This window comes from Zosterops lateralis, assembly GCF_965231275.1.
Source record: "Zosterops lateralis genome assembly, chromosome: 6".
NCBI classification, from domain to species: domain Eukaryota; kingdom Metazoa; phylum Chordata; class Aves; order Passeriformes; family Zosteropidae; genus Zosterops; species Zosterops lateralis.
Genome location: NC_139761.1, coordinates 35,675,528 through 35,689,252, shown reverse-complemented (window position 1 = coordinate 35,689,252; position 13,725 = coordinate 35,675,528). Strand labels below are relative to the sequence as shown.

General features: G+C 42.3%; 1 protein-coding gene across 4 annotated transcripts in view; it reads left to right on the top strand.

Moving 5' to 3' along the window:
• The window catches only part of DPF3 (double PHD fingers 3), a gene marked incomplete at its 5' end in the record, with an annotated part of 154,597 nt that extends 142,852 nt beyond the window's left edge, over positions 1 to 11,745 (top strand). For all 4 annotated transcript variants that reach the window (XM_083863045.1, XM_083863049.1, XM_083863048.1 and 1 more), the window contains 3 exons: positions 9,250 to 9,362; positions 10,688 to 10,769; positions 11,556 to 11,745. In XM_083863045.1, coding sequence (XP_083719171.1) covers positions 9,250 to 9,362; positions 10,688 to 10,769; positions 11,556 to 11,626 — 266 coding nt within the window. In that variant the 3' untranslated portion in view covers positions 11,627 to 11,745. The remainder of the gene's footprint in view (positions 1 to 9,249; positions 9,363 to 10,687; positions 10,770 to 11,555) is intronic.
• Between the last annotated feature and the right edge of the window lie 1,980 nt (positions 11,746 to 13,725).

The window sequence follows — 13,725 nt, the reverse complement described above, 5'->3', positions numbered from 1 at the left end:
AGTGTGCATGGGGATCACTGCCTGTGTGGCAGCTGAAAGGGATTCTTTAACTCAAGAAAGGACTGAAGTAACTTGCTCCAGATTGGTCTTCTTTGTGTTGAGTGAGGCAGTTGTACTACTTGTACATAAGTCTGAATATACAGTCACATTAACAACAGTGTAAATTATGCTTCTGTGAGAAAGACAGACCTCTTGCATTTTCAGCATGTTCACATCAATTATCAGTCATTTACTCGTTGTGTGCTGAATATCTTTACCTAGATGGTATGTAGTTACCTCATGTAAGAGCAATGAGGTCTCTGTCTATGCAATGGCATGGTGTCTTCTGCATAGTTAAGTTTCTTTAATATTAAAATGATGACATTTAAGTAATTTCTCTGGAGTTTGCCATTTGATTTGAAATTTCTGGAACTGTGCTGGCAGAGAATTACTCTAGAGTCATTCCTTAACCTTTCTAGAAAGATAGTCCAGAGATTAGTAATACTCTCTCTTATTCCACTTTCCTTTCCCCAAATTAATCAGCTTATCCTGTTTCCAAGTGACAGTTGTGTTTATGCGATGTCTGTTCCGTGACTCATGGGTGAAATCACCTCTGAAGTTCTCCCCACAGTCTTTGATGCTTGAGGAGGACCACGGTGGGGCAGTGGGTTTGTCTTGGTTCTCTCTGAAGTGACTGGGTGAGCATGGCCTGTTTTTAGTGAGGAGGTGTCTGTGTCATGACACATACCCTTCATTGTGCTCTCCTGCAGAATGCCAGCAGAGAAGCCCCTGTTGGAGTGCTCTGGGGAAATGATGTGTCCCATCCACTGCTGCCACTGGCTCAGGTTAGACACCCTTTGTTGGGTCAGTGTGAAAACTCTGGAATCTTTTCAAATGCTGCCTTGATATCATGGGCAGCGCTGGGCAAGGCCAGGCATTCCTGCAGGCGTGCTGCCATCTGTGGCTGTGTTAGCAGGGCAGATTAACACCAGAGATAATGGGGAAGGACCAGGTATTTGGACAGCAAATGTGGGTTCAAGCAGGTAGCAGAGTCCTTGTTCATGTTAAAGAGAGGGGAGGAGGGGCAGCGCTGATATCTTGTTTTATGGGGGGATTTAACAAAGGCACTGTGCTCATGGAAGGCTTTTCAGGCTGCCATTTCCCTAGCATTTTAAATACCACCCCACTCCTCTCATTATAGCTGGGGATTTTGGCTTTCCCAGGGGGGAGGAGATGTTCTAAATGGGCTGCCAGGGAGGTGGATTTAATGCACTAGGAAGAGCTGGCTTCACCAAGTTAAAAAGCAAAACAAAACCCAATCCTCCATTCCTATTTTTAGTGTTTATGACCAAGTATTTTTGCTTGGTTGCTCATTTTGAAAGGGTTTAGTGAGCCTGCCAGTTGATTGAAAGCTCTGTGGTGTGTGAGCTGGCCTGGCTGGGGAGCCTGCAGTGCATAGCGACGAGGTCGGAGCTGTGCCGGAGGTTTTTTTCCACTGCAGTTTGTTGAAGGGTAACGAAAATGTCCCCAGGGCAAAGGGGATGTTGGCTTTCCAGGTTGTGGTGATTCATCTTGCCTGGATAAGCAGTCTTTCTCCCACTCCTGCATTTTCATCTCCATCTACCTCACCCCCACTTCACTGTGCAACCAAATGCAAAGCCAGCCCCTCTCCACGCAGGGGTTTTGCTGGGGGTCTCCGGCAGCAACCCTGGTGAGCTGCACCGCCTGGGCAGCATTAGCATTCAGTGCCTGTCCCCCTGGCCAGTTCATGTTCTATAAATGGGTTTATTCTCGTTATTAGGAGCGATGTCCCCGGCATATGGAGTCCGTGCGGTGCCTGCAGGCAGGTTTCCTTCCTGTTGGTGTTGGTAAGCAGCCCAAGTGCCTCCTGGCAATTAGCAGATTGTTACCCATAATGCAGCAGGCAGCGATGCAGCCTGGTGGTTTTTCTGGAGGTCACTCTGACCTAATTCACCCCCAGGAATTGTACAGTGCTGGCATGACTTACCAGTGCATTAACAAGCTGATGCTTCAGTACAAGGTTATTTGAGTGCTCCCACATTATTTTTCTTAGGCAAGAAATAGCCATTTTGTCTGCTGGCCAACAGTGGTTAATAGGGGCTAGTCTGGAATGAGAGAGAGCCGAGTGCTGTCTGGTTTGGAGATGACACATGGGGGCATGTGTCGTCTCCTTTGGCTTTAAGGCTGGGCACTGTTTGTGATCCCCCAGGTTACAAATGTGCAGGGCTCAGTTTGCCACCTCAGTTCTGTATTACCACAGCATGTTTGCAATGAGAAGAGCAGAGTGTGTCAGGTCTGCCTGACCCCCCACAGCTCAGCTCCAGAGGGACGGGCCTGTGCCCCAGATCTGCCCTGGTCCAAACCCCTGGGAGATATGAAATGGAGGTGCAGATTTCAGCCTGTCCCAGGCAGTTTTGGAAGGGCACATGTGTCTGGCTGGAGGGAGATACCCACACAGCAGCAGAAACCCTGACAGGGCTCATCCTCCATCTGGCAAACCTGAACATAGGGCAGAGGGCCTGGCTGCAGCATCACCAGCCCTTAGCAGGGTGTTCTCCCAGGGCTGTGATTTGTGTGCCTCAAAGTTATATTGTTGGCAGTTTTTAGAGACTTTTAAAATCTCTAATTTATTTGTTTCCATTTCTCCCTGCTAAGATGTGTATGGCTGGATTGTGCATGCTGAGGAAGGGGTGTACTCAGGTAGAGGCACACACAAACCTATTGCAGTAAAACTGTTTTAAAACCTTTCTCAAGCAGTTTTCCTGTAAGTTATGGGGCATCTGCTGCCACAGGGATGGTGTGTGGGGAGTGATTTGACTGACAAACCATTAGGAAGCCCAGAATAATTCAGTCCTGACTTGTCCGTTTGCATGCTCCAGAGATCACCCTTGAATCCCACCCAGTTCCTCCTGCCACCCTGTGCCAGACAGAGTTACACTGCCTTGTCCACAGCTGGTCTCTGTGGGTGCGTGTGCGTCTGTGCATACACATTTGTGTACACTTCATTTTGTTTATGCACAAGTGGCCTGAGCCAAGCTTTGCTCTTCATATACCCTCTGTAACCCAGGCTCCTTATCCCAGCTGATGCTCTTGATGCTTAAAATGGTTTCAGAGGAAATTATGCAGCACTGTAGAGTCAAAGCTGTGCATGAGTAGAGCTGGTGGGTGGACTTTCTTCAGGCAGTGAAATTTTCTGGAGAGTGCCTGGAGATGAGGGGTCTTTTGGCGGGAGCTTACTTCTTTGCTCCCCATACCCCTTGGTGTTTGCATGGCTAAAGGAACAGCAGGGCAGTGCAGAAGAGTGAGCTGCAAGTGCTACCTGCCAGACAACACCATTTTATAGCTTCCCCAAGATCCCTAGCCTTGCTTTCCAACACAGGTCTGTCCTGCTTTCTCCAATTACATCTGCCAAATTGCAACCGAGGCTGAACCACTACCATTTACACAGGGGTTTTATTTGTCCCTTGGGTGAACAATTAAAGTGGGCTCTCTTGTATCAGTGCCAAATATTTGAGCAATTGCTTGTAATTTATATAAGTTCTTCCACTGGAACTGGCAGTACTGAGAAGCAAACCACCACCTCCAGAGTGCAGCTGGCCACCAGTCCTGATGCTAATTCAGCAGAGTGCCCCTTCTCTTTTTGTGGGCTCAGTTTTAGCTCTGTCCATGCTGGCCGGAACAACTGTAGGGCCAGAAAATGAAATAATAGGAACTATAAGCTCTTCTACAGCTGAGTGGTTTCAGAGATCCATCAATTATTAAAGGCATTAATTCTTCCACAATTACTGGCACATTGGGACATATTAGAATAGAGGAGAGTTAGTCTCTGACCAAATCAGACTGACCAGACTATTCAGTGAAACTACTGAGTCCTTTTGGACTCACTTCTTTAGCAGAGTTGGCATGCTGGAACACACTGGGAGAAACAGCTAGGTTTTCTCACTTCAGTCAGGACACAGAAATTCACAGTGGTGATATTTCCTCTCCTGTCTGATAATAATAAACCCCAGTGTGGTGCCTATGGGACTTTCTTTTGTTTGTTTGTATCTTTTTCTTAAAAAGCTGCATTGAGCAGGGCCCTGTACTGAAGGGGGTGAGACAAGAGCTCTTCACCTGCAGCCTCCAACATCTACCCCTATCCTGGCCACCAGGAAAGCTGTTGCATTTTTCTGTAATGAAAAACTCCTCCATATCACAGAGATAGTGTGGCAGGTGGTGCCTTGGATCCTCACCCCATGGACACTTTTGAAGGCTTCTGTTCATGAGCACCTCCATTTGAGCAGGCAGGTGTATGTCTCTACTGTAACACCTTCACATTGCAAGATGGGAAGGACCAGGAAAATGCAAAGAGCTCCTGAGAGCTCCCCAACCTCATCCCTCAGGAACGTTTGGTCTTTTTCTGAGAGTTGCAGCTTCTTTAGCCCTGGGATTCTGGCAGAGCCAAGCCCTTCAGTACAGGGATAGTACTTGGGATGTGCTTGGATAATGTGAGTTTTTAAGGGCTTTTTCTAATCTGACTATTGTTGACACTGCATATCTGTAAGCATGCCTTCTTAGACAGACAAAGGAGGCTACCTTTTTAAATCATAACCATAAAATTAGATCACTTATTAGAATTACAAGTTGCCCTTGTTTTGTACAGGTAATGGTAATAATTCTGTCTAATGATGGCAGTGGCCACAACAAACCTTATTCAATCTTAGCAGGAGGAAATTATGCATTTTCTTTGCACGTAAGCTTCCATTATTTGGATGGGGCTCCTGTGACATAGGCCATTATATATGTAATGTGTATTTATAGTTGTTTAAAGACTTGAAAGTTTATGGAATAAATCTGATGCAATATAGCCAGGAGCCCTTTGAGTTTTCATCATGTTATTGATTAAAAAGCCCACCACTACACCGTGGAGATAATGGAAAGAATTGGGAACTGGATAAAAATTCTTTTTATTCTGTATAAATAATTTCACATTTGTTTTAAAAGAAGAGTATTTGCTTATTTTTTGTTCCTCAAGATAATCTCTGCCTTTGTTTGAAAAAGGTTATTGATTGGATTGTTAACTTAAATAGTCTGTGGCGGGTGTGACAGAGCACATGGCTGCAATTAATCTTGCAATGCAGAATCCATTATTGAAAAAGCACTAATGAGCCGTTCTAAGGCCTTCACTGGTCACAGAGCACCTGGAAGCAGCAGATTGCTCCTGCCCTTAAATGTCAGTTTTGGTGTTTAGTGTTATGCAGCTAGTGTAAGCAGAAGAGATTTTTAGATATTTTTAGGGTATTTATGTTAAAATTATTTTTCCCATCAGCCTGCAATTGTACCAGGTACAGGATACAAGAAATTGTCTCTGAATGTGTTCACTTCCCCACTCCTCTGACCAGATGTCTGGTGGACAGAATGTACAATAAAAGCCAGTGGCATGTGGAACACTGATATCATTATAAAATATGGTCTCAGTCTCAAAGTTCAGATCCAGAGGAGAGTTTTGACAAAGATGAGAGAGCTTTCAAACCTGATCTATACTTTAAAATATTGTTTTAAGACAAAGGGATGAGCTGTTGAAAACCTCACTGCAAGTTTTATTGTCTCTGTCTGTTGTTTATAGCTATTGCAGCATAGCAAAAGTTTAGGTAGAGAATAGTTATGGTAGATTAGAAACCATCAGTGTTAACATATTGCCTTCTCCTTCAACAGAACTGCTTCCAGGGTATATTTTAGAGGTCTGTCTATTGACTTTGGTGACACCATAAATATGTGTTACTTCCTCCCCCTATTAAATCTGCAGAGCTGATACAGTCTTGTGAGAATGAGCCAGGGTTTCCCAGGGTGGAGCCACCACCTGAATTATTAACTGAGTTTCAGCTGCAGACTCTGCTGCACACCTCAGCCACAGCAAACGCTGTTCATCACACAATTAGGTGAAATAAGACTCTTTCTCCATCTTAAACACATAGCAAGAAGACTTGCAGCTCTCTGGCTTGTATGGTGCTGCAGTGTCTGTAACTTGAATCACTCTACGTGTAAAATAAAACTGTGGCCTTTAAAAAAAATTTAGGCGGAAAAAAAGGGAATTTGAATCTAGCTGTGGTAGCTTGCCACATGCAGCTACAGGACTTTGTGTTCAGGTATTCTGACACAGAAGGAATGCTAAGAAGTTCTGTGATATGGGGCAGGGATAGTGTTCACTAACACTGCCTCAGGAAGTCTTGGATGTGTGAATTTTCTCATAGCATGTAAAACACTAGGTTTTGAACAAAAGTAGCAGGAAAGAAATAGATTGTGAAGAAGGAGAAACCAGGGAGGAAAAGAAAGAGAATTTTAATATTTTGAGTATCTAGTGGCATGCTTGCCATATACTCCAGCCTCACCATGCTGATAAGCATAAATAAAAATAGTCTTTCCAATGACATTAAGTTGGAGTCGTGGCACCAACAAGGAATGTTGCTTAGTGTGAAAGAGCATCTGACTTAGAGACTAAAGAAAGTCATTCTTTTTGCCTTACCATGACATAAGCCCTGGGCTAACAAAGAGCAACCTGCAGCTACGCAGACTTAACTCTTGTAGTCACAGCACTTGGAGAGAGAGCCTAATTGAGTGAATTAATTGATCTGTTCTTGCAAAATATTTCTGCATTGCTACTAAAAAGAAATCACTGTGGTCCTCTCTCTATTCCTAATTTTTCTAAGGAATCCTCAGCCCACAAGAAACTATTTCTTTCAGGCTTGTGGTAAGTGTGGTTCTTAAGAAGTGCTCTGCAATATAGGTAGGATGTATCACTTATGAGGGACCACTAATGTGAGATGCCACATTGGAGACCTGCAGGTGTTCCTCATTTTGAAGAAAATGAGGAACAAAACAGTCAAGACTGATAACTGGAAGAGAGCAGGAATGGCTATGAAGGGACAGAGATAAAGTAGTGAACAGGACCTGACCCTCGTGGTGTGTTAGAAAGAGAGGGCCTTCAGCTGGAGTCTGTGGAGTCTCTGCAATGAGCAGTGTGTGTACATACGCAAGGAAGCACATGAAGATGTGCATGCATTTAGCTGGGATTTATTTCTGTAAGTTTGATTCCATTCCTTCTGTTTCTTTTCAAATGTGACTGAAGCTATTTAACTCTCTGATTAATTCACCTCCCTATGAGTTGTTTTCTGTGATATATTACAGCACTGTACAACATTTTTGGAAGCAAATCTTTGCTGTTGGGATGAATTCCTCCCTGATGTGTAGTATGGCACATTTGTTCTATTTACTGGTGTTGGAAAAAGGTTTGCATTCAATGTAAATCAGATCGGGAGGAACATTTCAGTGTCATGTCAGGTTCTGCTAGTTTAATAGTATCAGAAAGTATATGTGGTCCTCTCAGCAAGAAAAGGTATCTTGTCACATCTCCTTTTGCTTAGTTGCAGTTTCAAGGTCCCTAGAACTTTAGGTGATCCACTGTAAATCTCAGTAAAAATTGTCACTTGTTTTGTGCTGACTTTTCAAGGGCTCCAAAACCCTGTGATCTTCTTAGCCCATCTGAGCTCATCAGTATTGTCAAGATGTTTCTTTATTCAAAGGCTTAAGAGCGATATGAGCAATTTCATTAATCCCTCCTTTTCTAAATATCTCCTTTATTTTCTATTCAATTTCTTTAATAATTATGCCTACACATTTCTTTGCTGGACAGGCTTAGTTGTTGTATCACAACCGTGCAAATGTAACTGGAGAACAAAAATTCTTATTACAGCATTTGGTGGTATCATGGTCACATAAAAGAAATATATCCTCTACAGCATTGCTTCCTTATCCAGCAATTCTCAGCCACTGTTTGCTTCACTAGCTGGAAAATACAGAAACTTTTTGTAGGGTGGTGATGGGCACTGTGATGACACAGCAAAATATTACTGATAGGTCTGGTAATGAAGATGACACATCTGTGCCCACATCTACCATAGACATGCCTTTATTTTCTTATTGGAGAAACAGCCTTTCTTTCTCCACTCTTAAAAAGGCACTTAGCCTGGTGGAAGTAGAAAAGATTTTTTCCAGTCCATTGGTTTTAGTGTAAGAACAGCAGATTGGGTAGAGGTAAAAACCCTCATGCAACTTCTGGTGCCAGTTTCTAGAAGAAGCAGGCGGCAGTGCTGGATGTGCATACCTGTGTTCCTAGTCTTTCTACAGATGAGCAGTGTACTCTCCCTGCCCTGACTATGCACAGTGTTAATGTTTAAGTGTGTTGGAGAAGGATTGTAAATATGGGTATTTCCAAGAAGGCAGGCAGGAGCTTACTGCGGGTGACTTAGGCAATGTCTCAGCCAGGTAAGGGCGGTTTCGGAGTACAGTACTTTATTTCAGCGGTATATTTGTCTTGTTTTGTTTTGCAGAAGGAACACTGATCCTACCTTTGGTTTGTTTGTTTGTTTGTATTTTCCCCTCCAGAAAGCCCATTGCTGACCCTGCTACTGTGATACCGCTGTTTTGCAAAGCTGAAGTCGACACGCATGTAGGGGCGGGGGTCGTAACTCTGGCAATTTGTCCTTCCTAATTAGATGTGACTGTTCTGCTAGCTTTCCCTTCTTTATTCCTTTCATTTAGTTCATTGTGGGAGTTGGCTTGGGTTTTTTTTTCCTTTCGGTTTCCTGTTTTGATCCTGGAAGGTTAGCTGTGCAATTTGGTTTCTTCTGTGCCAACCAACTTTAGTGGCAGAGCTCTTAAAAAAAATTAAAAGCTATATCCTTCCATCCTGTCTTGCGTCTTCTCTGTATGCTGCTGCTTCCATTTAAGCAAAGTTTACAGAATTGCTCCACCCATTTGGACACCAGGAAAGGAAGCTGTGAAATGGAGAATAACCTCATTCCTACCAGGTCCTTCGTTCCGGTTGAAACAACGCTAATTGAAACTGTAGTCCAATTTCTATTAAGACGGATGGTCTCTCTCTGAAATTGGGTTTGTTTCTGATTTCATCCTTTTTCTTGTTTTCTTTAAAAAAAATAAATCCCCACAAAAACCAACTCAAAGCCAAACCATTTTTAAGAGCTCTGAATAAACCTGCTTTGCCAATGGGGAATGGGTGGAGATGACTCTGATTTTCTCTTGTGCCCGGCAGCGAAAGGGTTAATGCCTGCTTTCCTCTTTGGTATCTGTTAGTTGCAGCCCATGTTGTGATCAGTCCATGTCCATGTGTGTTTTGTTCCCAAATTTAATACCGGTTAATTTACAAGCAATAAGTGAGCCTTAACAATGACCATTGTTTCCGATCTTCCTCAGGACACCCGACCTGCCTGCAGTTCACCACAAACATGACTGAGGCTGTTAAAACCTATCAATGGCAATGCATTGAGTGCAAATCCTGCAGCCTTTGTGGGACCTCAGAGAACGATGTGAGTCCATTTACCTTTTCATGCAAATAAGCATCACTGCAAGCTGCTGCTGTGCCCGCCCTTGAGAAGCACATGGCTCTGGTGTGGGTCATTGTTTTACTGCTGCTTCCATGCATCCCCAAAAAAGAGCCACCCCTGAGAGAAGAGATGGGATTCTCCCCAGTGTACCCATTCAGCCACTGGTCTCTGCTGAAATTACCCTTGCTATTGTATAGGGCCACTTAAGATGCTGGTACTTGTGGTTTGTGTACTTATTCAATAGAAATTAGCTGGGGGCCATGGATTCCTGTTGCAGGGAGCTTTCAGTATGATAGTCAGAAGTAAATGTGAATACATGATAACCCAAGAGAGGCAAGTATGCTCTTTCTGTCCCTGATTTTCTTTACTTTCTTGGTATGATTTTTTAAACTCAATTACAAGACTTGGGAAACATGAAACCATTTGAAGTGGAATGGCTAGGCCTCATCTAATAACCAACTCCAGTGATTTCCAGAGCCTGCAGCTGAACAATGTCCTCTCTGTGGGGTTTGCAGTTAAAATCTTATGCTAAGGGTCCTTGGTGGGCCCTGAGAACCTTGGAAAATTGACAGTGGCTGGAGAACTTTGGAGGTGATTAGCTAACACTATATTCCCTACAGCAGAATAAATTTGATGCCTGAGATTTTTTGTTTGTTTGTTTGTTTTTGTTTTGTTTTGTTTTTTCCTTAGCATAAAAAAATCTGAACCCAGGGAGCTGTTCTGCTTTAGGAATCACAGGATACTTCAGAGCAACTTTTTTCACCCCAAATATATGAAAGAGCTGCAGACCACATGGTGGGGTCATGTAATTTCCATCTGTTTCACAAAAAATTTACTCAGCTGAGTTTTGGAAAACTCTTCAAGTCAAAGGTTTCCTCTGAAGGAATGAGATCAGCACATGGTGACACGGGAGCCTAGCAAAGCCTGTTCTCTTCTCTCAGTACAGCATATCCCTGGCATAACAGCTTTTACTCCTGCGTCATGAGGTTGTCTTGGACAGGAACTCTTCCACTTCTCATAGTGATTTTCTAGTCAGAAACTGAACTGTCTTTGTGCTGAAAGAGGCTTTCTACTGCCCCTCAGGAATATGGTAGCTAATCATGGATGAACAAATGTGATGCTTGTAGCCTTTACATTCCCAGTAGTCTCTTAGTCTCTGTTGTTGCAGCTTTGCATTCCCAGCTGAGCATTGCTGGTTACCCTACTTATGTTTTCATCTTGGCAAGAGACTAATTTACATAATTTTCTCTTTTCTCCTCTCTTTCTCTCCCTGTGTCCCTACTGTCTCTCCAACAAACCTGCCTCAGGACCAGCTGCTCTTCTGTGATGACTGTGACCGTGGCTATCACATGTATTGCTTGAATCCACCAGTCTTTGAGCCCCCGGAAGGTAACATATGTCTGAAGTCTGCTCTGAAAATCACAATAAAGTTTTTGTGGAGAAGGGAGTAATTTCAGAAAGGTGTTTTGAACCATGCAGGGTTAAGGAAACAGTAGCAAAGCAAAGGGAGGTAGCACTGGAAAGAAACAAAATTAATAGATGCGAAGTGCTAGTGTGATCTGTGGTATCCTATGCAGTATTGCCTGGTCTCCTCCTCTTCCAGAACATGGCTCTTTTGTGGGTCATGAGTACCTTTGGATGTCCCATATGTCACTGATCACCTCAATTTAGTCAACTGAATTGAGCACCTCTGAAATGTGACTTTGGATTTCTTAAGAAGTCAAAGTCCCAGAGAGAAATCTCAGACAGGGAGGTCCTCTCTGGAACACCTGAGAGCCTGTTGTCAGGAGACTGGATTAAAGGCAATTACCTTCCTTGCTCTATGATATGTTTCTCTCTTGGCAGGGTGAGGGTTTTGTGGTCTGTATTACATTTGGTATGTAGTTATGACCTCTGCAGGGGGTTCAATCTGACTATACTCTGACTGATTGGGAGTTTATCTGTAGAGCAGAGGAACCAGTCTCTTACCATTAGAGGTTCTCTCACTACAATCCTCATTTAGGGTCATGTAGAAAGCCTATGGACACAAAAGCAAGGGCAGCAGAGGCTGCTTCACAAAAGGACACACAATTTCAATATTAGCAATATCTGATATATTATTCAAGCAATCTTGACATAAACTCTGAGTGCCTGGATTTTATGTCATTCCTATAAGAAGAATTTCTTCATTTGCAGGGAGCTGGAGTTGTCATTTGTGCCAGGAGTTGCTCAGAGAGAGAGCATCAGCTTTTGGCTACCAGGCCTGAGGAGCTCCAGCAATCAAGAAACACCTTGCTCCTGGTGTTGCTATACCAGCACACAATTCCCATCCAGAACACAAAGACACAACCCACATCCAAACAAATGGACACTCAAATACAGGAAGAGGTATCTGTGGTATTCACTGTCACTAATGCCAGACCTCCTGGGCTCTGCTAGGACTGTGTACCCTCCCAATGATCCGGATGAAATCTCTTCACTACTATGCATGGTTGCTGTTGCCATTAACAGGATCACATGCATTATGGAAGGGGGAGGGTTGTTATACCAACACAGAGAAGTCAATTTTGTGTGGCCTTGTGCTTTCTGTTTAGTCTTTTTTAAAATGAAAAAGTAGTAAGATATTTCCCAAGGAATTATTGGTGAATACTTCAGCTGCAAGCAGCACCAGGTGTTTCTCCTCACAGGCTTGACTGGAAATCCCTTTACTGCAACCACACTGTAGATGCATGGGTGCTTAAGAGAAGTGCTCTGAGAGTTGCATCTAGTTGAATGCTTCCCAGTTCATGAACAGCACATTGTCACTAAGAGAAGCACTGATCAAAACTTTTTGGGGTGACACTTTCTCCATTGAATCAAATGCCTTGATTTGGCAGATCATTAGGAATCTGTTTTAAGTGTAAGGAAGAGCAGTACTGGTGTGTACACATTTAGATGCTTAGAAATGCCTTTGGCATTCAGGATATTCAGGCATACTGTCCCACTGCAATGCCAGCAATACCTTCCAGACACATAATTTCTTTTTGTTCAGAAAATTCTGAGTAAAAAGTCTTATGTATGCAACTGACTTTCTATTTAGCTCAGAAAATTGAACAAAAGAAAAATTGTCATCTTAAGTTGATCACAGAAAGCAAAAATTTATTGGGTTTTTTTTGTTTGGTTTTTTTTTTTTTTTTTTTTTTTGGTTTTTTTTTTTTTTTTTGCAATGTAAGTTGCAAAAAGGAAAAATTTTGGCTTAAGGTCAGATGAAGCACTTTGATTAATTTTTTGAAATTTCTAAACTAAAATGTTCTGCAAATGAAAGCTGCATTTTCTGGGCATTGCCTAATTCAGGCTTTCAGCATTTCCAAAGTGTTACTGTTTTTCATCAAACTAATTATCAAGATCTAACTTAATTTCTAAATAATTTCCCCTCAAATTCTCTACAACTGCATTTTTGTCCAATGAAATAATTTGTCTAAAAACCCTCCCCAGCTCTAAAGAAAAGAATCATTTGCTGAACCTAACATGAAAAGAGGAATTTTCATAATTATTAAAAAATTTAAATAGAATAGTTCTGCTTTATTTAAACAAAGCTTTACTTGTGAAATTAAGAAATATTAAGTGAGAACATCCATTGAAAAAATTATTGCAGTTAAATCTCTTTGACTAATTTAACACATTACTAGGAGAATAAGTACATCAAATATTTTCTACAAAATACATTTTTAAGGTTTTTAAAAACATACCACTCCCTGAACTGCCAAGTAGCCCAGAATAACCATTTTTTTGGGTATGATGTATATCACTTTCTATGCATAGATTTAAGTGGGCTTATAGTATAAATTTATGAGAGTCCCAAACAGCACGAGACTCATGTTGCTGGTACAAGTAGGTAAAAATACTGAAGATTATGTTTGGCATGTTCATATTGGTTGAAACCCTTCTGCAAAATTAAACATCCCCAAACACTTGAAAGACATTGTGAAACAATATTGGCGAGCTATTTTTTCTTCCTTCCCCTGCTAATTACCCTTAGTTAGGATGAGCTATACTGACCTAGTGCACTTTTTCTCATTATTTAGAGGTTTTCTTCCCCTTTTGTTCATCTTACACACCAAAAGTAGCTGTATCAGCTACTGGATTCTCCCACATACTGTTGCAGCCTCTTCTCAGGCTGCAGCAGGAGTATTTAAACCTGTTAGAAAAAAATAATGTAGAAAGTAATTATCCTAATTGTATTTGACCAAGTCCCTCCTGGAGCAGTTGCACTGGCTACCTCTAAAATTCATTCAGTATCTGGTGCTTTCCATGTGACAGCCCTTCAATGAGCTGAGAGCACTAAGAAATTTGAGCATCAAGTCTGGAGAGAGTAAAGTCTATAAGC